The sequence below is a fragment of the Andrena cerasifolii genome, chromosome 3, assembly GCF_050908995.1.
Source record: "Andrena cerasifolii isolate SP2316 chromosome 3, iyAndCera1_principal, whole genome shotgun sequence".
Classification (NCBI taxonomy): Eukaryota; Metazoa; Arthropoda; class Insecta; order Hymenoptera; family Andrenidae; genus Andrena; species Andrena cerasifolii.
In genome coordinates this window covers 19,882,311-19,909,730 of record NC_135120.1, presented here as the reverse complement: position 1 = coordinate 19,909,730, position 27,420 = coordinate 19,882,311, and the positions used below count along the sequence as shown (strand labels likewise).

Sequence of the window (27,420 nt, the reverse complement as noted above, 5' to 3'; positions counted from 1 at the left end):
CTACTTGGTCACGTTTCCGAACTACGTACTGTTTTCGGTGTGTTGTCCGATGGTAAAGTGCATTAGTGTAGGCGATTTCAGGCACATATTTGGAAGCTATATTTTATGTACCGTCTATGAAATTGATGATTACGTTCGGTTTACGAATTATTTCAGTTTGTTCTCCTGGTAGCGGAGTGGTAATTGTTGCAACATAGAAATGAGTGTAATTTGGAAATAGAGTTGGATGTTATAAGTGTTTAAGTGGATTTCTTATGCCTACTTTATAAAACACTCTAAGTTACTTAAAATTCATTGAGCTTATGTAAGATGAAATGGGTGTTTCGAAATAGGTTGCAACATTCGATGTACTTATATCGGATTTTTAGAAATCATGGTAATTTATTGTTACCTAATCTCAGCACTGGCTTCGCCACCGGGGTTAGACGCGGCGCAGCGATAAATGCCACTGTCCTCTAATGTCACAGCTTCGAGAGCCAAAACGGAACCGAGCAATCTGGTCCTTGGTCCAGAGAGTACCAGCATTGGCTCGGAACCAGTTTGTGCGTACCATCTGGAAATTACACGATCGAACGATTCGTAAAGTGAAGGCTATGAGACGTTCACGGGGGAGGCCTACCTAGAGCGGTTAAAACAACATGCTTCTTTGGGAATTTTTTCTAGAAAAACCGATAAACTTTTATTATTAAACATTAGTCCATTGGAAGAGTAGGGGGGAGCGGGGACAAACGTAACGGCGTCATGAAAGTAACACGCCTTCTGCCCCCTTCCACAATCATTTCCAAAACGTTTGCTTTACACAGTTACATACGTATAGTGTCTCTTTTATTCTACTGAGTGACGCTGAGCAGTAACACGAATCGTATACCCTGGGCAAGCTAAATTTGTTATTTAGATCATTCAGCTAAGTTTCTCCTATTTTGGTTTTTTTGTTAATATTCATAGTTAAACTATAGATATTAAACCAATTATTTGCTAGAGCGTTCTTAGATAATGTCTTTAGAAGTTCCTGTATTTGATTGTAACAAGTCTTGTATAGTTTGTATGTTATTACAGTTCTATTCTGAAAAACATGGCTGGGGACAAAAGTAACATGTTACTTGGACGATAAAAATCGCTAACCCTAAAATAAGCCTGTAAAGCGTCGAGTAAATCGGTTCATTAATTTTTTAATTGTGTGTCACCGACTTTGAAACCATGATTTTGAGGAAAACGCGTTGAAAGTTTTGGGTGTGAGCGCTACACCGAGGAACACCTACCTACTTACACGCGTATAACTTTGTCAATTTTGATCGGATTAACTTGACACTTCCAGGGAATATTTTCAAGATGTTGTACTTCAAGAAAATATAAAAATCGATTTTTCGAAAATTTCTAGGTAGGCCTCCCCTCTTAAACCAAGAAGACCCTCCGCCACCTGTGTCATAATCTCAAGCGAATATAAATCTCGAAATCTCGAATACTTTCGTACGGCAGCTTTTAGCGCTAACGCAGTTTGCATCATTTCGAGTTAATGCATTTCCCTTCCCGCGCGTCCATCCCCTCGGTATCCCGATTTTCCCGAACACTCTGTCGACATGCTCGAAAGAGGAATAATTTTTCATCGAAAGGCAAAACGGCCTGTGGAGCAAAGGGGCAGAGCGCGAGGCAGGAGGGAGCTTCAATTTCACTAGCTTTCGGGTACGTCGACCTAGAAACGACATCGAGTCGCATCCACCGTCGAGCATTTATCCCCGAGATTTCCCGCGTTCTTTTGGCTTCCCGACTTCTTGACAGTTTTCGATCAAGCTGCTCGATCCGGCCCTCCAGCAGCTCCCAGAGATCTCCGTTTCTTCCTCCCCCTTTTTCCTTCCACATCTTCCACCTTTATCGTCTCGCCAGCCTTCCCTCACCTCCATCGTTCCTCACTTCCCATTTTTTCGTCCATTCCTGGGTCCGCCGCGAACCCTCAGCCTCGTCGACACGTAATGAACCGAGATTCCTCTGGGAGCTTCAGCCGGGGAGTAAGTTAAACGCGAGAAGTTATCGCGATCGAAAGCGGGCTTTAACTGGTGCAGCGACAAAAGGAACGCAATATTCCAAAGTTACGGAACTATTATACCCCCTCGACTGCTTCTCAATGAACTCGAACACCGATCCACAAGTCCACTTCGCTTCCTTTGGCGAATTAAAATGAATTTTCATCTGGTTTAAAGAAATTCGAATATCGAGGCTGATCTTCTTTAGGAATTGGGTGAAGCTACATAGTACATATCTTTCAGTTGCCCCCAAAACAAATTCGCAGCTCGAGTTCCAATACACCATTCGTGAATTGTTGGTAGGTAATATCCGAGCACGTGTCGCAAAGTATCAATTCCGTAGAATTATTTTGCTCGTATATTTGGCAAAATAGCAGCCCTTTGGCCCATAGCGCGCAAGCTTGGCCGTCGATATTGCCAATAAATTTCCAACCCTGCAGATATTTCTTGCCGAGCGCATGTAAATGCGCGGTCACCGGGAAAAGGAGATCCGGAAATCCGTAGAGAGAAAAAGGGTCTAGAGGGAAAGGCTCCTCGTCGACCTGGAGCGACATGGAGAGTTTCCGATTGTGCTCCGCTCGCGAGGTTTCACGTTCGAGTGCTCCCACTTTTCCTCGATCAAAGTCGCGCCCAGTCCTTATTCCTTTACTTACCCCTCCGCCACGAATATTCCCGTCTTCGATCTTCCTTTCCCAACCCGCTCCCGCCCCCCCTGCCCTTCCGTCACCATTTTCGCCACCCTTTCAGACTCATCCTCCTCCACCGCCTTCAAGAAACGATCGTAATTCTTCTTTCTCTTTCCTTTCCCTCCTCAAGAACCGACAGATTAGAGGAAACACACGCTGCACCCCCGTAGCCTCTGATCTCCGCGAGTTTTTCCCGCCCCGCACCTTTTATCGTCTTCCGAGTGTCCCGAAAAGTGGCGGGAGGAGGCGCAATTTGCTTTGTACGCGGTGCACAGAGGACCTCGTTCGAACGTACAAAGAAACGTCGGCACGGTTTCTCGCTTATGTAACGCAGAGTCTTCGGGTCGTCGGAGCGTCGTTTGGAAAGGAGCGAACCGTAGCGTGAAAGTTGGAGGGAAGAACGAGCTCGTGTCAGCCCGCAGATATTAGTAAGTGTCTGGTGAATGGTAAAGGTACTGGAGGCTTTCACCGCCCGAATTATTGTGGTTAATACTGTTGGAAACTTGGGAGTGTAAGCTGGGCCCTTTCAACCAACGAAAGGGCATAGTTAACAGTCCAAAGTCTTTAACAGTCTGAAGCTACTAGAACTAACAGCAGATCTCTATAATACCCATCAAGCTTTTCTATACTTAGTTTACACGAATTTCGCGTGTCTACCTCAACAGACAGCTCTGCGCGCAATTCCTTTCGGGTTTAATCATTTTATCATTGAATTTTGGCACAAACTCGGCATCGGTTTTCTATTGCGCATAATATTTCAACGACCGCGCGGACGTATTATAATCCCGGCAATTTATATTTGCCAGTCAGCCCGACCGAACCGTTCATGAATAAAAGTGAGACCGATCTCGGCCAATCCAGCCCCGGCTATTGGACGTCCGACGAGATTGCCTTAATTAATCTTCGGGATAGAAACTCACCGATATTCGGGAGTAGGGCAGGCCTGCGCCACGCAGACTAATGACGTTGATTCATCTTGAGCGACGTGAACCACGCCGGAGTTTTCAAGAATCACTGGAGGCATCGCCCCTCTGTGATCTGCAAAAGAAAAAGCGGCAACGCGACGGGGAGGGTATCGATTAATGCGCCGGGTAATTGCAAAAAATCCCCCCAATGTCTCGGCGTTTGAAGAATTGCTGGCGATCCGAAGCAGGACACGGACCTAACCCAGAGCTAACTGGAACGTACCTAACCCAGACCTACCCGCTATTCGGACGTTGGCCACGGAGCTGACGACTACCTGCCTGGTCAGACGGTGCATCGTTCGGCACCTGTAACCGTGTATCTGGTCGCTGAACTCCAGACTGTGGACCAGTAGCTCACCGGTGGGCAGCAGATGAAACTTTCCATCTGGAACAAACCGCGCGCAAGAATATTAGTTAATGCAGCCCTAAAATTTTTACGATTCAAGCGGTCTTGCGAATATTTATAATCGACGGGATAATCTCGTTGATAATTTGAATTATCTAGAGACGCGGTAGCGTCTCGACGCCAAGTACATGAAACACACCCTGTATATGTCGACTGTCGCTACCGCTATCATTTACTCGTCGCACGGCTATTCCAACCTAACCTGAAACTTATTTCATTAATATCTCATCACGCCTGCAATATTTCCTAAATTTAATGGTATTTTTCTCATGTAAACCGCATATAAGCTTTCGAATAAGAACAAATTAAAAAAAATCGGTCCACGCATGACAGAGATATCGTAATATCATGTCATGGATCTGTCAGAAACCATATCGCGGACATTTTAATAATGTGAAGATAAAATGTAACATCTAGACATTTGCCTAGATGTCCACGGCCTGGAAGTTAAATACTTGGCGTGCCTTTATGTACTTGCAGCTCATTTTGATTTCACGTCTTTTTTTATATTCTAAGTATTATTATCTTCTATTCTTTTGTGATTTAATTGATTTCACGTACGTGGCGTAATTTTTTACTTTTTTTTTTATTTCTACAAGGCACGGTGTAGATCCAGAGCCTCCATGCCAAGAGAAACCCTTGACTCGAACTTGAAAATGGCGGATACTAGCGCCCGCGGTGCTAAACGAGATTAAATCGTCCCTCGTGGGATAATACGTCTGTTGAATGATTTAAGCTAGACGCCAACGATTCCACAGCCGACGGGTACACCAGGCAGGAATTTCGCCTGGTATTTCCTAAGTCTCTGTATTATTCATATCTGACGGGGCAATAATTGGCTCCGACGTTTTCCAATAAACGGGGACGCGCTGCACAGAATTATCTTTAATAACACGGCGTCGGGGGCTGCATCGCTGGCCCGCGATATTTTGCCGGTGCCGAACGGTTTTACATTTACGATAATTATGCTAATTCCAGGATTTCCAGCGGCCCTGTACTGGATAACGTTAGATACGATCTCCCGTTGTTGCTCGGCTTAAGTCGTGCTCGTTCCTTAGATAAGCCCGAGCAACGTTAATGACGGCAGTTATCCTAAACATTCGCAGTCGCTTGGCGAAACCTCCTCCAACACCGGGGAATCTTTAACGTAGCTCACGGATACATGATTACTCCGCGCGGTAGGGGTCCGCTCCCTCCTCTCTTCTTCATTGTCCACGATATTCTTTCCCATTCGTCTCACTCATTTTTCCGCTGTACCCACCCTCGTTCATTTTCATATCCCCCTCCCTACTTCATAGTATCCTAATAACCTCTTTACCATTTCTCAGTTTTTTACTTCATCACCTTCTCCTGCTCCCTACGAGTCCCGCTACTTTTCTCGCCCATGGTTCTCACCCCTTCTCAATTTTTCCACCGTTCGCTTCATTCAGTTTTTATTCCCAATTCTCATCCTCAACCTCCACGCCCTCCTCTATATTCTACACTCCACCCATTTCCGCAACCTCGTCGGTTTCTTGCACTCTTGATCTCTCCCACCGTCTTATCTTTCTTTGTCGCCGTGAAACTTTCACGCTGCTTTTCTCGTTCAAACCTCCTCCCCCTCTTAACTTCGTCAGGCGTCTTTGTTATCCCTGCTCGCTCTCTTATTCTTAATTTCCCTCATAGCCGTTTTAACTGCTTTCCCGAGTCTCAACGGTGTCCGTGTTCTGCAGCGGGTTTCATTTTCCCTCCCTTCGCGAAGAACGTTTTGTGCCCCGAACTCGTTCTTTTCGGCACCCTCTGCGCTTCCGTTTCCTTTCTTCCCCGTGCCAGCCCGTGTTAGATACTGCCCCTGTATACACACACCTACACTCCGCGCACGTTATTGCGTCTACGTGCGGCAGTGCATTCGGCCACGAGACATTAGCACAGCTAAGACCGCTAGAGATAAGCGAGCCCCCCTAAATAGCGATTGTCGGCCAAGTCAGCCGACTTGGATGGGTTATGTAGCTTCGGTATTACACTCGATGCTACTACCTATGTCTGGCTCCCTCGGATCTATTCAAGGTAGATAGGCCACGTATGTACGCTATGTGGCAGCGCGCATGTACGTGCATGTAGGAAACCGAGGGAACCAGCGGCGGCTACCTCGAATTACGTGCAGCTCGAGCGTGGCGCTATTAGTAAGATGGATACGTTACGTTACGGTTACAGAAACGTAACGTTCCACAGTGGCTGCAACGATTTAAATATGCCGATGAGCGCGTCGCGGTTGAACAAGCTCGTAGAATTTCAGGGGTAGATAGAGCGCGTTGCTGAAGCGGAGGAATCGGATTAAGGCCTTACATACGTCCAGAATTTTCAAAAAAATCGATTTTTTTAAACAGATTGTTGTTCTCTATAGTTTTAGGCTTATTTCTGTGAAATTCGATTGCAAAAATTCCCTATAGATCCAAAGTCGACACATTATAACTACAACTTTATTTTACAAGAATTTTTTTAAATTTTGCAGATCGATCAACATTTACTGGAGATATGATGCCGACCGTGGTGCAACTTTATTTTCTTAGTGTTGTGGATCACGTGATTTTTTATATAGTAATTTTTGTAAAATTAAAGTGAAATAAATTTTTTTATAAAGTTTAAATACCAATAAACAATGTGTACTATTTATTTTTATTAATTTCTATTGTTATCCATACTAAATTTTTTTTTCTTTTAGCGCATTTTTGGCGCTGCTAGACGTATGTAAGGCCATAAGTAATTTGCTGTACTTTGTAAATCATTCAGATTATCGAGTAAAAGTAACAGGCACCGCAACCGCGAACGTGCTCGCGATAGGAAACAGTGTGTCCAGGAAGAAAGCTTCCAAACAAATCATACAGATATTGGAAACGTGTATTTGCTTTAGTGGACGCAGCAATTTTTCGCGCCGAGTGGAGGAAGCAAATGGAAATAGTAATAACCAATGTAAACAATACCTCTGTGTTGATTCGAACGGGAATCACGTTGGCCTGCCTACCTCGTGTTGCGTCAACGCAGGCTGTCGACGTTTTTACATTATCCACCGTTTGAAAGCGACCGATTAATGCGCGGCCGTCCCCTAACGATTTCCACGCGAATAAAGACAGCGAAATAAATGGAAAGCTCAATTCTTTGCGCGGCTCGCGGCGGAATTCTCAATTGGTCCGCTGAAGGAGACCGCGGAAGCAACGTTCGACGGCGTGTCGGGCGGCCAGGGTGGGAGGAATGAAACGGAGACCAGAATTGTACGTTTTAGAGAATTAATTCAATAACGCACCGCTATGTCTGGCCCCAGTCGCACAAAGACAATTCAATCGGCGCGGAGCAATTAAAACTTCTCGGTCATTTCTCGCGACAGTTTCAATGCGTCGGGGTCTCGGCAGCGCGTCGCGAGTAAATATGTTCGCCGATATTTTATTTGCGGCGGCGACCCTGCCGAAGGAGTCGCGCACGAATAACGTGGAACAGTTGCGGAGCGCGAATCGACCGGGCGGAACTAACTGCAACCGGATCCTGACGGATGCGCAGGGATAGATGTAACAGATACAATAGGGGATGAGGCATTGTTTCGATTCGTATCGAGGGCATTATCATTCCGGGCAGAAAATGGAGTTTCCGTCTGGCGAGCTTAGAAGACGCGACGGAAACGGAACGGACAAAGGGGAGCCGAAATTTAATTTCACGTGAACCTCCGTGCTACCCGGGCCACGTTCTAGTTTCGATTGGGCATCGAGTTCCCAGACTTGTACCGGATTTGTCGCAATTTTATTGTACACGCGCTGGAGAGATTTCGTCTGGTTCGTTCGTGGAAGCAAGCTTCCATCCCTAAAGCCACGCGACCCGCAGTCGAGGCGAAAGATTTCAGCGATACAAGCCCTCCATTCCAACTGCGAATTACACCAGCTCTGGTCCCCGCAGGTTTACCAAAATAACACCGATGCTGTCGTAACGAAAGCGTAACTACTGCACCACGATGCGCAAATGCCCGATTCGAAAGCCCGGCGGAATATCACGAAGCATGTACAGCGGTACGCAGTGGACTTTACGCCACGGTACGATAACAACGGCAGTTCACGTGCGCCAATATCTTCGCGTGGAGAACCGGGGCGCGCGTTTTTACCGCCCGTTCTTGTGGCGTCGCGTAAAACTTACGTCGTTCTCCCCATTGCAACACCGACCGACAACGGCCCCCGCTGGATAACCAGCCTGTCCTGTATTTCCTTCTTCAGAGCCCGTTATCGACGGCGAACATACGAATACGTGAGATCGGTAGACTGGGTGGTTGTAAAATTGATCGGGGCTTCAACGAGACCGGCACAGAGGAGGGATAATTACAGCCGCCTTTCGTAGGAAGACTGTACACGTGAAGGATCATCCCCGAACGCATCGACAACGCCGGCGCGTCCAATTAAACGGATTACTAATTATGCTTACTAATTAATAGCGCGACATCCGACGCGGTATTGCGTTTTAATTACCGAGCATCATCCTTTTCAACCGCGGCGACGACCGGCTGCGCGAGGAACAAGCTGTCGCGCGTTCTTAAATCTAATTAATTTCTACGGCTATTAATGAATTACGGGGCGCGCTACCAGGCCGACGTCCGACCACCTCCCGTTTCTCCCGGTCCCACGCTCGCCATAGAATCACCAACCTACGCCGCTGCGAAAGGCGGTGCAAGATTATTGTGGATATTAAATTTCAGCGTAGCGGCCGTCTACGCCCCTGTGGCCGGATATTAAATTTTAGTCCCAGTAAGCAATGGCGCGCCAGTATAATACTTGCCGTTTGCACTCTGCCTGCACGTGAAAATCGCCCGCGACCACCGTTCCCCCACGCCCGCCCCCGCCCTCCAGGTATAATTCTTCGTGCTGTTGCACCTATCGGCCGTGTTACTGCATCTGCGCCCCCATCCCTGGAATGTCCGTCGGGCTTTTATTGCCATCTCCTACCACGGCCGCGCGACCGCCCGCGGAATATTACATTTTCGGTAGATAGGCGAAATTATCGATTACACGATAGCGCCGCCGCTTTTCATATAGAATAATACCGTTCGAGCGCCGCCGCGGCTATTAGCCCCGGCGTATTTGTCCTCGACTAGCTCGTTTCCTTTTTTTTCTCCATTTCTCTTTTCAACTTTTTTTTTTTTTTTTTTTTCGTTCCTACGCTCCGTATTTCGGCCACGTCACGACGAAAGTTACGCTTTTTCATCCCTTTTTTTTTTCTCTATAGCCCGTCGCTCGTGATTAGTCCGCGAAATTAATTTTTACAAAGACACACGGGTAGCCAGCGTAATTACGGCCCGGAATTTCTCGCGCGCTGCGCGCCGACTGGTTCGTGGAAAATAGAAAAAAAAATGTGGGAGAATGGATGTGGGAAAAGTTGCGGGGCTTTTGGACGAGGGATACTATGAGTGAAATTAATTTTCGTAATGCACAGGGGATCCCGATGCGAGCGCGCGGCCTTTGTCTGTCGCGATGGAATGGTTGGATTTTTTGGTCGTTTTAATGTAGAAGTTTTGATTACGTGCGTGAATGATGGAAATCGATGAAATAGTTTTTAATGCGATCTTCGGTTTAAGGGATGCGTTGCGGCGCAACCGAATCTGGTTTGTTTCGAGCACCAGGTAGTGCTGTGTGTTGCGATTATGTTGGACGAGGACAATAGTGTCGCGGCTGCCGGCTGTTCTTCCGCAATTTCATATAAACATTGTTTGCCTACGCGCGAATGCGTTCTCCTACCACCGACATTCCTCATGCACGTTAGGACAAAACTAACCAATCTGATTGGACTAGCGTCAGCAATTTTTCGATGGAACGACAGCAACGGGCAGTTTGTTTTGAGAGCTCGATCGAGAAACACGAAAGCATATTTCATTTTCTATTAAATCTGCATAGTTCAAGTTGCTTATATTATTTCCGCAAGTTGCATTCTTTTCGCATCACACTCTCAACCCAATTACAATTTTGAGCGTGAGTTCAGATATCGCTCCTAAGGCAAGTGCGAGCATATCCGTGACGAAACAAGATACCTGAGTTGTTTTAATGTTATTACCTTGTGGGATCCATGGGTGTCGCGCGGGAAATTGATGCATCGATGTTATCGAGTTACTTTATTAAAACGAGTTATGAGGGACGCGCTATATAACCCAGGTACTGCGGAACTTAATATCAGCCCCGAAAAAGTGGGTGATGATATCGCGAATGCCCTCCGTAACTCATTTTAATTGCTCATTAGCGGGTTAATTAGAAGATAGACGAGAAAGAGATCATAATCTTTAGCTACGTGAAAATGAGAATCCTGCCTCCGAGGGAGGAAATCTTACCTCCTTGTAGAGAAGGGTAGATGTAAAACGACGGCTCCTGCAACCAGGACACAACCCGCACCAAATCTTTCACGAAGCTGGGAACGACGCATCGTAACACCGCGGTGCATCCCCTCGATGCACCTCCGATCACTTCCACGTCGACTTTGTACGCTTGAGCCACCACTGCGAACAAATAAACGTCGGGTTACTTTTATTCATCCCCTGGAGGCAGCAAGCCGCCTCATCCTTCTACAAACCTTACTAAAACAGATACTTAGACTCGCACGAGAAAGGCCAAGGAAAATTTTAATCGTGAAACCGGTAAACTTAAGCCTGAAACTATCGAGTCTCGACAAACGGAATCGCTGGAAACAGTAACGTAATCGCATTGCATTAGCAACAACGTTCTACAACGATTTTACACGCCTCTCTACGTACCAATCGTGTACGTGCCGCTTACGATTAATCACTTAATCAGTGTCGAACTTGAACTTACCCCATCGATCAGACTACCAACGTAGGTTTAAATTTTAACCCCCGAAACATTCCCTACCCTCGATAAATACCATATCATCTCGCGTGTTCCTCCACCGCGGTTCAACGCGATAACACAGTAGAGGCCAGACGTAGCGGTACCACTTTTACCTGGTGACAGCGGTACGCACGCTACGGTAACCGACAAACGTGAACGCGTAACGACGTTTAGGGGTGGCCTTTAACGAGCGCGTGACCGACACGGTCGCCAGGAGTCGCGTTAATTTGGACTTTCGACCTAGTGCTGCGAAACACGGCCATTCAAATAATCCTATGAAATGATGGTTCACGCTCACGGTAATTAAAACGTGTTACACGATTCGGGTGTGGAGCATCCCGTCGCTAGCCAACGATCACACACATGCCTCCTGCCATGTATACATACATACATATATATGTATATATATATACACCCATATATATATATATATGTATATATATATACACCCATATAGGAACTTACATATGTGCAGGGTGTCACGTCGTTACTCGTCGTCGACAACCGGGTGAATCTCGACGACGACGTCGGGGGTGCGGCGAGGCGTGAGTCGACGCGAGCGTAACGAACGCCTCGTCCTCCTCGACGTCTGCCGGTCGTTTTTCTCCTTTCCTTTTTTGTTTCTACCCGTCGCCAGGCCGCTTGAGAGGCACTATACTCTTCCGGAGATTTTATTTACGTGGAAATTCCAAGGGCGACGGGGCCAGCTGCCAGCGACGCTGCGGTCGCCGTGACACGCCGACGTCGCGACGCCGACTCCGACACCCCGCCCTTCCGTGTTCCGTCGCCCTACAACGCCTGCTTTTCTTCCCGTCGCTTCCGCAACCTTCGGCCACCCATTCTCCTCCGCTCTTCCCCGTCTTCCCACCTCTGTTTTCATTCGGTATTCCGCGGTCCGTTTCCAGCAGCGTGTCACGCCAACGGTAACGATATATCCAGTCAATCCTTCACCTGATTCGAATTCTCTCCGCCCTCCAGCTTTTCCGTGGAATGCTCTTTCCGACAACGTCACTCTCTCTCTCTCTCACCCTCCCTGTTCCACCCCCTCACCCAGGGGAAAAACTAATAACGTTGATCGCCTGGCGTGGCTCGCGCTTCCACGCGGGCCCCGTCACGCCGATGGAAAATTCTTGTGGAAATTAAAACACTTAACGCCCGGGCGTCCGAGCGTTTTTCAAAACGAAATTGGAATTTCAAGCCCTGCAGGATGCCGGTTTCGACATCGAATCGAACGCCCGCCAGTGTTCCACGCGGGCTGGTGCTTGTGCACCACGAACGTTCAGGGGCATTAAAACAGCTGTCAGGGAAATCTGTATAGTATCGTGTTCCCGTTTTGCGTGCCCTTTTTTCCGAGTGGTTGGCCAAATGGATTGAAGAGGATGGTCCAGTGTCCCGGTTCCTGTATTTCCCGGGGTTCCAGGGCGGCATGGGTCGCAGTGGGCCGAGGCAACTTCCGTTCGGTCAGGCGGAGTCAAAAGGTCCCGGATAGAAATTTCTTTCGTTAAACCGAAAGCAGGACGTGAAGTTTTAATTAACGGCCACACGTCCGGGCCAGAAGTTTATAGCCGCGAGGCGGTGGCTGGCAATCCTGAAAGCGTAGAGCCGACCCTGCAGCTGCCACGGATTTGCATTCAGATTGCATTTTTTTTTCACCCTTTTCTCTTCACCTCCTTTCTCTTTTTTAAACAGGCAATTACACCAAACTGGCCGGAGATGACCCGACCCATGGCTCATCTGCATCTGGCCAGGTTTAGCGCCATCTGTACCTGGACTTCGATCTTTCGTCCCTCCGATAAGAAAGGCGACACGACGCCGTCCCCTAATGATTTTTTAATTATTTCTCCTATTATTTCGAACGGCCGGGGGCGCAATCAACGGTGGCCGGCTTCGTTCGGCGGGGATTCGCGATTCCCTGGCGAGCGGCTGGCGAAAAATAAACAACGGGCAATCAGGGGTAAGTTCAAGCGCGACGATCGAACGAGGCGGAGGCGATTCGCTTTTTCTGTTCGTTATTGGAAACGTTTTCTTTCCGCTGTTTGTTGCCGTAAGCCGCTTCGGAGCAGCGCACGGGGAAGTGATTCGCGATAAACCGGGGATAAATGGATTTTCCGGTCGGTATTTATATTTATTCATTGGCGTCTGGAATATTTAAGTATCGGGGGAAGGAATGGACGATTAATCGAGATTCCCTGTGATAATAGTACCGGAGCAATGAGGACGCTAGAATCTCGAGAGGCTTGGAAGCAATCTGTACTGCGATGTTGATAACAATGGTAGTACCTACTTTGTTTTGGTGTAATTTATGTAACGATAAGGACTTAGCTTTAATGTATTCGTGCATTTATGGGCGGTTGTACAGATAAATAGTAAATACAAATACTGCGTATTATTGTATTGATTGAAGTAAATTCTGTGTCGTACTTAAATATATATTACAATATACATTACATTATATTTCATTACAATATGGGGTAATAATAATAATAAGGATAATAATGATAATAATAAGCTGATGATTATTCTACAGCGTATATTGTAGTATATGAAAACAAATACATAGATGCTGAATAAACAATCGAGATAGAACGGACGAGGGAATAATCAGCATGAAACGCAGCTTAAAACTCTAATCTCAACAATATTTAATATGTTGCTAAAAAATAATAATTATTACGATTCCAACTATTCTATAACATCATTCTGCGTTTTTGCAATCTCGATTGCTTTATGTTAAAAAATGTTCGCTGGCTGTGTACCCAAAATAAAGAAGCATGCGTTTGTCCGTGTAACCATTGACCTATACTACTGATTTATCGTCGCAGCCCTCTTGCACTGAAATTCATGACAATGTGGCTTTACCATTCGATCCGAGATATTCAAATCCACAATTCCAATAGATTCCAGCGACACCACATACTAACTAACAATACCGTTCAAGCGATTCCACTTTTTGAGTCCAACTTAAATCCTCTTTCTTCTCCATGAATTTTTACTACGTCATCCTTCTCTTGAAACACCTCCTAAACCATTGAGTGCCTATGCAAACGACGCAACATTGCTGAAATATCGATTCCCTATCCACCTGCAAAGTGCTATCAAAATCGGCGCGTAACATCGTTACGTTTCGTTCTCAACTTAAAAACACCACTTCCGTTACTTCCCGACAACATTTTACAGAGTCGTGATATTTTTACTTTTCACTTTTCGACACGGTTCCCAAGGTTTCTCCTATCGAGGGATCAGGATATAATGCGCGTGTCCTTACCTGCTCTGACCTGCACGTCACGGCTGAGCACTCTGCCGACGGAATTACTTGCCACGCATCTGTAGGCCGCGCTGTGCACGTCCTGCCGGAACGCGGCGGCCGGAAACGGCAGAAGGACCAGGGTGCCGTTCCTGAGCACCCTCCGCACGCCTGGTACGTCGTTCACCGGATGTCCGTCCGCGGTCGACCAATCGATGTTGGGCGGGGGGCTCCCCGTCGCGGTGCAGTCCAGCCACGCGCCACTCGAATTTGAGAATTCCACCCTCGACGGGGGTTCCATGACAAAGCTGGGCCCGCGTAAATGCGCGTCGAAACCGTGCCCGCCCGCGGACGTCACTACCGCGGCCGCACCTGTGAACAAAACGAACGGTCAACGGCGTAAAATGTGTGCATAAATCGTCGCGCGCCTGATTGCGGGAAAACTGCGCACAAGGGCCAGCACGTCGATCGACGAGCTGCGAGAATTTAATTGCGAACCGTAAATTTTACGCCTCGATTTTCCTTCTCTAGGGGGGCCTCGTATTGTTATGGGTAAAGTATTGTCGCCGTAAATGTTTCGCCGCATATTATGTGTAGGTATGTCGTTTCTTCAGCGAATTCTGCAGCGAATTGTACACACTACCGTTCATAAATATTACGGCACATAGTCTGTAATAAATAATTGGGAAAACGTACGAAATTTATTGAAGAACTATAAAAAATATCACTCTATTTAGTAGTTTAAATATGAAACACCGCGAAAGTCTGTAGGGTAAAGGTAGGTAATATGGACCGGCAAGTAATATGGAAGATCGTAAAATTTTTATGTACTTATTAAATCTTCATTTTTAGTACCAAATGTAAAGTATTTTCAGTTTCCTTTACAAATTTCCTAGGTGTTCCATAATAAATACTACTTTGTCGAACTGCCGATTTTCCCGTTTCCAGTTTTTTAGCATAATTTCTGAACATTTGAAAATCTTCCTTGTATATTAAGGAAAAACTTTGTCGCTGCAAGTTATGTGTACCTCAAAATTGGGTTATGTCCAGTATTACTTTTTAATTAAATATTATTACATTTGTTAACAGAAAGGTTTTGTGCATACATTTTACGGCTTCGCTAGAGTTTTCCGAAGTTAAGTTTTAAGTTTCATAACGATCCGTTAATATTTATTCAAGTTATCGCAATTTATGTTTAAAGAAATAATGATTTTGGACGATGAAAAATTTTTGTAGCTCGAATAGTAATAATTGGGTAAATAAACTGCAAATAGAAAAAATGTGTGTCGTGACGAGCTTTACAACAGTATATCTTTTAAAATTCAATTTAACATCATTTAATTATCCAATCTTTCTTAGCGTTTGGACAATAATTTTTCCCATTTTCGAGCGCTAGTCCCCTTATTGCATTCGACCCTTCAATTAGTTCCTACGTCCCCTCATGTCAGTATTATTAAAAAAAGAAACTCCTTTATTTTTGGGAAGCTTCTGAAATCAGGTGTTCCATATTACATTCGTTTACCCTATTCCTCAGTTGATCCTCTTAATATTAGGTATACACTAACTAACCCAAAATTAAGTCGGCGTGCGAAGTACGCCCTAGTCTTTCCGCATACGGTTTCGAAGCATTCGGGTACGTAATAATATAACTTGCTTAAAGTAATGATAGTCGTTAATTAATGGTCGACGCACGTCCGGCGGGGGAGAGGCTATTTAACGGTGCTTGGAAGAAATTAACGGGCACAGATTGCACGGTTAGTGGATTTAGCCGTGGAGAGGGTCGTTCGTCGAGTTTCAGAATTGATTAAACGCTTCTGTTATCGCGATTGTCGAACGAAGGGTTGGGCGCGCCGTGCCCCACGTCGGCTAAAGTTATCCTACTCGAAGTGTATCAGACACGTGGTACTTCGACATAACGCTTTGATCGGGGGTGCGAAAACACGAGTCAGCAAGTGCTCGGGCTCTTGCATCGTTAGAAGCCACTTCAGGCTAATAACTCCGGCCAGGCCACGCCCCCTTTGAGAGCGCGGTTTAATTGTCGAGGTATTTGTACGCCATGGCAAAAGAAACCACGAGTGGAGTTCAATTTAACAGCGGAATCAGAGTATCTCTCGTCAACGGTTCAAGATCGAAGCTTGCCGTTGCTCTGCTTCTAAAATCCCTGCCATCGATCCCCGTCGCATGATAGTCTCTATTCTTTCATTAAAATTTCACTTGTCTACCATTCGGTCTCCCGATTGCATCGAGAGTGTGCCGGCGCGGGGACACGGACTCGAGGCCAGAAGCTTCTGTCGCGTCGCGAGCGTAAAAAGACGGCGGAACGACGATACGAAATTAATACGTTCGATAAAAGCGGCGGACGCGGAGGGGGATGGACGATGATTCTCGAGGCGAAGGTGCACGAGGCGCGGCTGCTAAAAAGGAACAACAACGCGACGTTTCGCGGGCGAGAGGGAAGCGGGTGAGGGACACGATATTGCATATCTCTGGCAGCGTCCATAAGTGAAGAGAGCCGAGGTTCGGTGAAACGTGGAACTCATAACGACGTCCAAGGGACGGACGTAACTCGTTTATAACGATGTTCGAGAGGCAGAGCAGGCGAGGCGGATGGAAAAGATGCAGAGCGAGAGGGACTCGCGTTGCGGCCGAATTTCGTAATACCGGCATCGGATAGTATGCGCGTCGCATACAAAACACAAAGTATGCAAATCCCCGTGGCGGCCAGGAATTGAAATCCCCGTAGTGTCCAGCAATTACAGAACGTCACGGTGACTCGCTTCCGGAATTGTCTCCAGCACTTAATTACTAATTCCAGCCAAGTATTTCGGTGGCCAGGCTTCGCCGTGAATTTCACGCACGCCACCCCTTCGTTCTACGCCCCCACTCCTCCGCCGCTTTATGGGCACACGAGCCGCGTAATTAATTCCTATTTCCCCGACGCTCTTATCCGCCGTGTGAGCCGAACAAGAAATTGCCTTCTTACAAACGCGGCGTTTCCGCGACTCTCCTATTCACGATATCGAGTTTTAAAATCCACCAGCTATATTCCGACCCGATATCGCGGGGGTGGGAATCAACATTTTTCGCCTAACGGGCTAATTAGCGAGTTATGTTTTAATCCATCCGGGACGCGGGATAATTTCATTGGCTGGGCGTGGAGGAGGTGTAATTAAAGTTGGAGTTAATGTACAAAGTACGGGAAAAATTCCTGTTTAATTGAGGAGAAATACTGTGAAACGTGGCGCGCTGAGCCAAACGTGGGAGCATAGGCGGCTTCAAGCGGAGATAAATGAGGATGGCTTTTTGTCAAGTCAATCAGAGGGAGGGTGCGTACGAACCGCGTGTGTACGTGGTAAAGTCGAAGCGAGAGGACGGATGCTTCTCGCCATTTCTCTTCACGGCGCGCGAAGGGAGCTATCGAGCGAGGCGAGTAAAGCGTTAACAGGCAAGAATTACTACTTTTACCCGTGGAAACGGACTCTCGTCTCACGCTACCCTTTACCACTTAAAATATAATTAAGTAATTCATTATATACACGCGCGTCAGTTATCTATCTATTCGCGCTCGCTTCCTTGGTATTGCATCACAAGAACGCGAATGCAAATCGACGAAACAAATATTGCCTCGCAATTTCTGCGTTTCTTCTTATATTACTCGCCTCGATTCACATCGATGCGAATATCCGGCTGTTCCGCTGGGTTCGTCAGGATCCACCCAGGGATATCTAAAAACGCATCTGCTGTAGGGATCGGATCCATCCAGACGATCCGTCTTCGCGGGCTATCGTCTCGGGTATTTGTTCGCCGACGTGGAAAATCGAACGAGAGTTGGACAGATGACAGGAATACCCCGCAACACACAGGATCGCTCGGATTGCTCGGGAATCGGAAGGAGGGGCGTCGACGTGACTCGATGACGAGGCAGCGGTAAACAGCGACGAGAAGAGCCAGTGGCCAGGATGGTGGAAAATAAAGGATACAAAGGATATTGTAGTAGAGTGGTTTTGAAGAGTGCAGAGAGTGGAAAGTAAACAGGGAATCGAGAATTGGTGCATGGGTTCTGAGCTCGCAGGACAGGTGTCAGGAGGTCCATGAACTTGCGCAAATGGGGGAAGAATTACACCTGTGGCTAATATAATTGATTTCCCCTGCAATCTTTTGTCGTACGTTCTGTATATTTAAAGGTATCGCTCTGAGAAGGGCTTCATAGGTCTCACCAGAGTGCCAAAGAGGGGGAGCTCGTGTAGAGGGTGCAAAGGTGATGGAAAGCAGAAAGTGCAGGACATAGATGGAGTAGAGACTGTAGAGGGTAGAAGGTAAATGGAACAGAGAGAGAGAGAGAGAAGATGGTGCAGATGGTAGAAAGTAAAGTATGTAGAGAACACGGAGTAAAATGTGTATAGAGTATATAATACCGAGAGTAGACAGTAGAGAGTTGACAGTACAGACAGTACAGAGTGTAGGGTGTACACCAGTGTACAGAGTACAGAGAGAGCAGTGAGAGCAGGGAGAAGTGAGATGGGGAGAAAGCACTCGGCGGGTAATAGCTCCCAATTACCATAACGCTTGGCTAAGCCGACTAATCGGTTCCGCTTATGCCGACCGGCAAATTATTATTAATCACATTGCACGTGGATTACCATTTACGCGCATCCATAACGATGGCATTTGCGCTCTGCTCTACGTCGCGCATCCACGCTCCTAGTACCACGGGTTTCCGAATCGACCTTTGATCTCACGGTTACTTGCGCTTCAGTAGAACCAGATCCTTGTGAAACGCTAGAGCCCTGTGCGCCAGGTACTTCAGACGCCTCTCGAGTCCAAGGTGCAGACATAAATGTGATCAGTTCCGCGATATATCTCAAGGTAATCGTTATTGTTCGACGTTAATGGGGGGGACTCAACAAGTGAACGAGACTTCTATGTCTCCCCCACGATCGGTATAAGCACCAAGTGACTATGCAACTTTGTACTCGAAGCAGCACGGCATTCGAGGCGCATGGAACGTATAATGGGCCATGCTCGTCCCCGAAACGGTCCACGACTCCTCGCGCGAAACGTACGAACTGTAGGGGATTAAACGATTCATGGCCATCGATCTGGCGCGTTATTGTCAGAGTCAAGAGATTAATCCATCGTCGTAAATCATAGAGGAATTCCGGGTGCAAACGACGGGCGGGCCGAGCCGGCACGAGGGAAATTGATAAAACGCCGGGATTATATTCGGGACAAGTTTCCTTCCGTGAAAAATTGGGTTGCTTCCAGAATCTGAGCTTTTGTGGAGGCCGGTTACATCGGCGGAGTCAGTTTCCACGAGGCGGACCGGCTACGAGGGTCCAGCGAAGGTAAGCCGTGGTACGGCACTCGGAATCAATAGGCGGAACAAACTGTGTAGGTGGGTAGAGGTCGCTGGTAAGATTGAATTTGCAGACTCTGCCGCCCTTGTCGGCGAGAAAGGACCGGAGTAAAAAGTGGAGGAAGCGAAGGAAAGAGTGGAGGACAAATCCAGAACGGATAAGAGCCTGCGGTCTCACGAGCGTGGGCTCCTCGCGAACCCCACCCCTTCTTTGGTGTTTTTTCCCTTTTCTCCTCTTTTCTGGGAAGGCGCCCACTGTTTGCCCTGCCGATCAAGACAGCAATTATTTGATCCGGCTGCTGGATGGAACGTACCCCCTCGTGAATCGTGCCTTCTTCCAGGCTTCACCCCCTTTTCATTCACGAGACTCGTCCATCTCCTTTCCCCCGTAATAATTCAATGTTCCTACGCTCGAGTGAATCTTAAATATTAAACAGCATTTCTGTAAATTTGCCTTTCATCTTGTTATTCAGATTGCGCTTCCAAAGAGGCTGCGTGGGAAATATTCACGAGCCTGTGGAATAAGTAATTTCTAACACATTCAGATTTAGATTGATTGCTTTATGGAGAAAACTCCTATTAAGAACGAGGGTTGTCTGTTAGGAGACGAATATTCAAGTGTTCCTTGGAGGTTAATTTCCCCTTGGACGGTCAGTGACTCTGCTTTTACGCTCCATTCTTGCGCAATGCCTTGCACTATGTCCTATGCATCACTGGTTCGTCCTTCTTGCGTCAGGATGCACTTCCACTATCTTTCTTCGTGTAATGCATTCGGAACGATCGCTATTGGAGCGGTTTACACGGGCTGGTGTGAAATACAGTTTGTTCTTCTAACCGTGAAATAAGCTAGATAGCCTGCATTAATGCGCGTCCTATCAGCTCCTTCGGAGCGGTACACGGTGGTGTAAGCTGCGCGATAAATTCGCGGTATCTTGTCGCGCGCAGCCACCGACGGATTCATCGGCGTATTTTAGAGGACACTCGAGTCACCTGAAATATTCACCTCGTCCCCCGTGGGTAGGGTCTTGAGTCAGGCTTCTATCTCTCTCGAGGGCTCTGGGTTTAAAGTTTAAGGAGACCTGCCCGCCGTTGTGCGACATCGTTGTGTTCCTGCTGCAGCTAGGTAAGAGCCGTGAGGTCGTTCGAGGTCGATACAGGCTTCTTCCTCTTCCGGCTGGGATAGCTACCCTGCGGCTACGTATACTTAAGTCGCGTTTCTCCGTCGCAACTTTCAGTTGGGCTGATGGATCCAATTTACTATCACGGATTTCTCCATCGCGTCTCTGGCTCTGGATGTTTATTGAAATACACGTCTGAATATTACTGCCACGGGTCTGTGCTTTGTGGAAATAGTATTATATTTGGGTTAGGTGAGAACTGTGCGGGTAAATTATTTTTGGGAATGAATGACAGTACCTTGAGAGTATTAGAGTCTTAAGGGTTCCCAATAGAGAGTGAATTGTCCGAGAAGGTGGTAGTTTAATACGTGGAATACAAAATTCCTTCACGTCGATGGATTGAAAGCGAATATTTGGGAGGAATCACACGGACATCAGAGATTGAAGCATCGCTGCGAAAAGACGACGAAGTGACGAGAGGAAAGTACGAACGACCGATTTCAGGAGCTAATGCGGTCACGAACGGGATCGAGACGGTGGCAACAAGTTGCGAAAGTTGTTTAGACGGCTTGGAACCGGTAGGAGAACGCTTCTGAAAAACTATGGCCGTGTAGGGACACGAGCGATTTTACAGAGTGCAGCTTGGCGGAAAAGTTTGCGCGGCGGGCAACAAGTTGGAAAAGTTTCGTTATGACCGTAGCACCGCTCCGTGAACGCTTCGCCAGGGCGTTACGAAAAGTATCGAACGACTAATCTCGCGGTTTCCGGGGTGGTCGATGTGAAACTAAACGCAAGGGCAGAAAGTTTCACGGTTGCCGGAGAAGAGTAGCGGGTTTAATAGAATTAAGGAACCTGGGTGTCTCCATTCTATTCTCTTCCACTCTTTAATGCTGGAAATTGTATGCAGGTATCACGGGGATAAAGGGATGTTGAAAACATTGAGAGTACTCTTATGTTCTCTACAGTATTCGTTACCATTCGAAAGACAGTAAATTAAGAAAAATATGCATCGAGTCCTGTAAACATGTAATTATAGTAGGCGAGTCATATGGAACAGAAATTTAGTTCTCGTTGAAACCACATATTTTCCATAATTTCTGCTTCAGAGGCAACAAGCAGCTATGAATATCAGTAACAGCATTCCCGCAGACTTCGGGGTTTAATTAAAATTGCACGACTCATCCTCAGCTGCGTATTTCCCTCTGGAAAGACAGCTGCACCGCGTATAAAATGTGAAAGCTCGCGCAGCTTTCTTCGGCGAGGGGAAGGTGAACACACCTCCTCGATAGCGTTCAGTTCCGCGGAGGTGTTAGTCGTTTCAATTTCCCGAACAGAGAGAAGAATGGAAAGCGCGGAACAAGGGGAAGAAGGATAGGCGAGTGATTGTTAGAAATATGAGGGAAACTTTCAACCCCCACTTCCTCCCCCCCCTAGGGTATCACCGCTCTGTTAAGACGAACCCAACCTTTCCGACCTCTCCGTCCCTTCAGCTCTCTTTCCCGCTTTTCCTCGGGCATCCGCACTCTTTCAGTTACTTTTTCCCTCCCTTTCAGCCTTCCGTCCGGTCTTCTAGTACGCGCAGATTTCGCAACGCGCCACGAGTGCTCCGTAGCGTAACCTTTTCGTCATTTTAAAACGTTCTGAAAGCCTGCGCCAAGTTTTCGGGACAAAAAGCTGCTTTTCTTCCAGCTACGTTAGTTTTATCGCGCTCTGTTCACCGTGCCGACTCTCCTCTGCCACCCACTCCCCCGCTTCGCCTTTCGCTGCAGCAATTTCTCGGGGCCCTCTCGTGGCTCGGCCTTTCATACAGCATCGCGAGCTTCTAGCTGATACTTCCGATAAAAGAATCTTCTCGAGTGAAAAACTTCCGACGGAAATCTTGCTGTTCTCTGCCGGTCGACAAACTTCTTCGATTCGCCACGGTCAAGAGACCAGCGCTGCCTTACCCGGACCACTCTGCCACTGGTCTCATCGCGAACCCGTCGGAGCGAATATCCACGACTTCAAACATCGTATTCGATCAACGCTAGACACTCGCGAGGAGCTTGACTCGCCGTGGAAATTTAGTTTAAAACAAGCGCGATCGAAGACGACAATCGGCGCCTCACCCTTTGCCAGCACCGCCAGTTACCAAAGCACCTCTTCAACAGTTACCCAACTCCGAAGCCTCTTAATCAAACTTGATTGCAAGTATCGCGTTTCAGCTAACGCGAACGTTAACACTCCCTGAAGGAGGTTCGAACAGTTAGAGGCAGGGATCCTTTGAAAGCGAGATACATCGGGATTCCTTTCACGATCCACCAACCGACACCGCCCGGAGGAGAGGATGCCAGGAGAGGCAGGGCGGTAAAAGAATTTCCCGATCGCCGAGCGGAGCACGTGAACAATTACATTTTCTTTGTCTTCGGGGGATCGGCGTGGTATGGCGGCGGGGCCCACAGGTGCAAAGATATAGGCGCGCCGGGAACAATGAGCGCAATCAATGCGATGTGGCACCCCTTCGACGTCAATCAAACGGTCGGCGTGTGCACGCCACTAGCCTATTGGCCCCGATTGCCTTTTGTCGCCCTGTAGTGTCCGTCGTGCCTGACAGAGAGAGGAACTGGTCCATCCGGGATGATGCCTCGTCGATCGGCGCGGACAGGGAGAGGCAGGCACATACGGACGAAACGCGAGGGTGCGAGAGACGCGGCGATAGGGATGGAGGGTGGAACGAAAGGGTGTGGAACGCACGGAGAAGGACGGACGGTGAAGGGGAGAGAAACATGGGAGGAAGGAGGATAGAGGGATAAATGGACCGGCACTAGGGGGTAGAGTGAGTCAGGTCGTGACGTGGAGTAGCGGGGAGGTTTCAGGGGACAGGGGAAGAACGGACAGAGAGAGAGGGGGGAGAGATTGCAAGTGCACGGTAAATGGGGCGAATTCCAGCCGAATGCTGCCGGTTGCGACACGCGTGTTGCAGAACTGACCAGTCCACGACCCAATTTCGGGGCTCCGTGTTTCCCCTCTGTCGACGGTTGGCGCTCCTCCCTACTCCTCCTGTCCATCTTCCTTGAATCGAGCGCGTACGTGCACGCGATACGTATATTCCAGGGGTAATATATAGGCTAGCAGGCTGATTCAAACGTATTCGAGGGGGCTGCCTGCCGCGCCGATCGATTATCGTAACACGTGGCCCAGGTGAGAGCGGTGATCCTCGCTCTGAGCGTGGATACTCCGCGTTTGATTGATTGATCGGCCGCTAATCTCCATGAGGATAGAAGGTGGGAGATTATCCTCTGTCTCTAGCGGTTCGATCGTTCTTTTCTTTAAGCTGATCGATCAATTCACTCGCCTTCCCCCCGATTAACAGATTTAAGCTATCTGCAGCGTGGACGAGTCCTGTCTGTTTAAGTGTGATGTTTAAAGTGGTCATCGCTTGCGCGTGTCTCGTCAGGAGCCCTGGGATTCTGATTAATTTACTTTCGTTGGCTAGGAGAGATACAATTGATACTCCATATTGCTTTAATGGTCGGTCCGCGACCGAGGCTCGTGTCTCGGTGGCACGTAAATCGAAATTTCGACAGGACACTCGTGCTCGGCATGGGAGCCCGATCAAGAGGAATTCGTCGATACGGGCGAAATATCGGGTTATCAGCGATAACAAGTTCGAGTGGATCGAACCGCCACTGTACGGCGATTTTAATGACGCGGTATAATAATTACACGTAACTATCGATTGCTCTCTCGACCTCGAGATGGCCAGGGGTGATCCGTTGGACCTAAACCAGCGATGGCTTACGTTTCGTTAAGGGAAACCAATTACATGCTTAACTAATTACAGGCTTGCGGGAACGCAGATAACGCTCGAGCGGCACGTTAAGTGGTCTGTTTTAACCGAGAGTCGCCTGTGTTTGAAACGATCGAATTCTCGTTATTAATGGCTGAACGGGAAAGAACGGTTTTTGATATCGACGCGTGTCAGCGACGCGAAATAATTGAAGATGCATCCAGCGCGCATCCTTCCCGGATGTTCGACGTCTAGCGCGGTCAATAACCCCGGCGTTGATCGATAAGTGCAACTGTCTCGCTGGATATAATTATAGATAATCTTTCGCGCAAACGTCGAGCTTTTGAGCGTTGCTTTTTCCCCGAATTCGAAACACGAGCATCGTCGACGGTCTCGTGAAAAGGTGGAATTATTCAAATTCGAAACTATCGAAGCACTCGATATTTCTTGGTGGTAGTCGCTGATATAAATGCAGTGATATTTCCATTGACGTCGAGGATTGTGTTGTACGCTTATAAAATTCTGTGCTCCAAAACTGTGAATCATACACGAAGCTTTCGAGCTTCGTTGAACACAATTCTTATACAAATATACATAGGGTAAATCCGGGAGGCGCGGTCTAATATAAAATGATTATTAAAACTAATGCAGATATTACTTATTTTATCAGAACAAACCAAATATGTTCAGAATTTTATGCTGATTCAGAAAAACTCTTCGACATTTGCTTTAACACAATATTTACTGTAAATCGGGTTGAAAACTGAAGTCATGGCATTATTCGATTGTCGAGGAGCATATTTCCCCAATACAACAAAAGTTGAAATTGTATGGAAGAAAATATGTATTATGCCGTTTCATAATTATTTAAACAACCAGTTCAGATTTCACGTGAAACGACGAATTTTAGAAAACATTATTAAACTTTTTGTTTACAACTTTTTTTTTAATTGTTTAAACAATTCATTAAACTTTTATCATTTGATAGATCTAATTAAAAGAAGTAACTTTTGTCTTGAAATTTCTTTTCTATATCTTACAGATTGCGAGTTAGAAAATAAAATCGAAAACTAGCCGAATCTTCAGGGGTTAATTTCACCCAAAAAAATTGCGTTGTTATCAGGAGGAAATTCTCTACATATCTAAAAAGTTTCAGAATTTTTTTGAATTTTCGGGTTCGGGATCTTCCCTTGTTAGAAGTACCTATATTTTATATACGATGCTGTACACCGTTGTGTGACAAAAGAGGCTAAATGTAACCTCAATTTACCTTTTATAGCCTATAAATCCAGAAAAATACAGAAGGAAGCGAAGTGATGCTATTCATTCAACTGTTTAGCTTCTAAAGAAGTAATTGGTCTGCATTTTAACGCGTTTTTACGTATACAGTCTGAAATATAGAGACTCGACCAACTCTCCGGCCCGACCGCGTCTCCCGGATTTACCCTACATAGTGCAACGTTACAGCTGATAGAGCTGGGAAATATCTACGAAGATTGGAAGGATTACATAGTTACGTTGCCTCCATAACGTGTTACTCGACAATTTTAGTAGATTACAGTGTTGAGAATGAAACGACAATTGAATATATCATTTCAGAGAATCCCATGCACACTCTGCTTCTGTCCCATGAAACACGACGGAACACCAGCGTACGGTTTTGGTCGACAAGTTAACGAGGGCACATTCATCGTCTGGAAGTTTATCGCTTTCGACGGATTGAAGAAGGCAGCGGGGTCGGTTGTCGCGCGGCATTATGGCAGCGTTTCTTTGCGCGAGGGTGAAGAGGCGAGAGGCAGGGTGGACCATGAAGGAGGTAAGGATGGGTAAGGACACCGATGATTTCCCAGGAGAGGCTGTCTACTGCTTTTCGTCCTCTTTCGCTCGCCTCTTTCTAGTATTTCCTCGCGTCGTTCTACCATAGTGGCCTGCGCCTTGCGCCAGACTGCCAGCGTTATTTTGTCTATTCCGTTGCTACCAATTTGTCTCCAGCCCGTACAAGTGGAAAAACTATAACACGGTCTAGCAAATTTTAATATTTCACGTTATGGAACAGTCGACCCATAAAATCATGCCACCGTTTCGATATTTCGCGGGCTGGACGTTCGTTAATCACGCGGACCTAACGTTGGTTTAAATTGGATCTCGGCGAGTGATATTTACGAACGTTTTGCGATCGTGTTCAATCCTCCAATTTGCTATTCGAACGAGGATCCGCAGAAATCTGTTTCCACCGGCGGATAGCAACGCGTGATTTATCTTTTCGTAAAATAAATAATATCCCGTGTCAATATTCCGCGCACGCAAGAATTAGAGCGGGCGAAAATCCAGGCCCACCGACCATTCGAATTAGTGTAATTCCCCGCGTTGTTACACCGCCACGTTTCCACGTACAATACCATTATACACCGTAACCCGCTGCTCTTTATTTATCGCTCGTGTTACGTTAACGAGGTCAATTTCACCGTGGACAGAGGAGAGGCGAAGCCCGTGTTTCACGGCGCCCGTAAAGTCCCTCCCGAAACGTTATCAATTTATTTTTCCCGGGGCCAGGGGCGCCGTAATTCAGAGCAGCCAGTCATAACTTGATCCCCCTTTCGGATGGAGAAGCCACGGTCTGCCGCTGTCCTCCTTCATTTTCTCGTTCCCCAGCCCCGTTCACCTGCAAGTCTTATCTCGGTGCACCAGCCGCGCGCTTCGGCTACCTATTTCGCGGCCCCCGCGAGCCGGGTGCACAATGCGACCTCCGATTCTAAGAAGAAGTTCAAGCAACCCCTTTGCCTCGCTTTATCTCCGCCCAAAGACACGAGCAGAAGAACCTCAGCACCGCATGAAATATGGAAAAACCAAGTCCCCTATTCCCCATCTGACAAACGTAACAAGCAACAACTTTCTGTTCCCTCGCCACAAGCTACACCATCGTGCCGCTCAAAACACAGTGCTACTGTATCCTCCAGATGGAGCCCAAAAAGTCTGCGTCCCTTTCGTATTCCACCCCTTTAGCGCCAGTAACCCC

At 47.2% G+C, this 27,420-nt stretch overlaps 1 protein-coding gene across 12 annotated transcripts in view; it reads right to left on the bottom strand.

The window, feature by feature from the left end:
- The window catches only part of Dscam2 (Down syndrome cell adhesion molecule 2), a 99,529-nt gene that overhangs the window by 25,534 nt on the left and 46,575 nt on the right, over positions 1-27,420 (bottom strand). For 7 of the 12 annotated variants that reach the window (XR_013084772.1, XM_076807760.1, XM_076807759.1 and 4 more), the window contains exons 2-6: positions 14,183-14,533; positions 10,404-10,568; positions 3,893-4,054; positions 3,625-3,742; positions 392-553 (exon numbers count right to left, since the gene is read on the bottom strand). Coding sequence is in view for 11 of the 12 variants with exons in the window: in XM_076807760.1 (XP_076663875.1) it covers positions 392-553; positions 3,625-3,742; positions 3,893-4,054; positions 10,404-10,568; positions 14,183-14,533 (958 nt within the window). In the remaining variant the exon portion in view is untranslated. The remainder of the gene's footprint in view (positions 1-391; positions 554-3,624; positions 3,743-3,892; positions 4,055-10,403; positions 10,569-14,182; positions 14,534-27,420) is intronic. The other 5 variants (XM_076807762.1, XM_076807769.1, XM_076807768.1 and 2 more) reach the window with 1 other exon arrangement.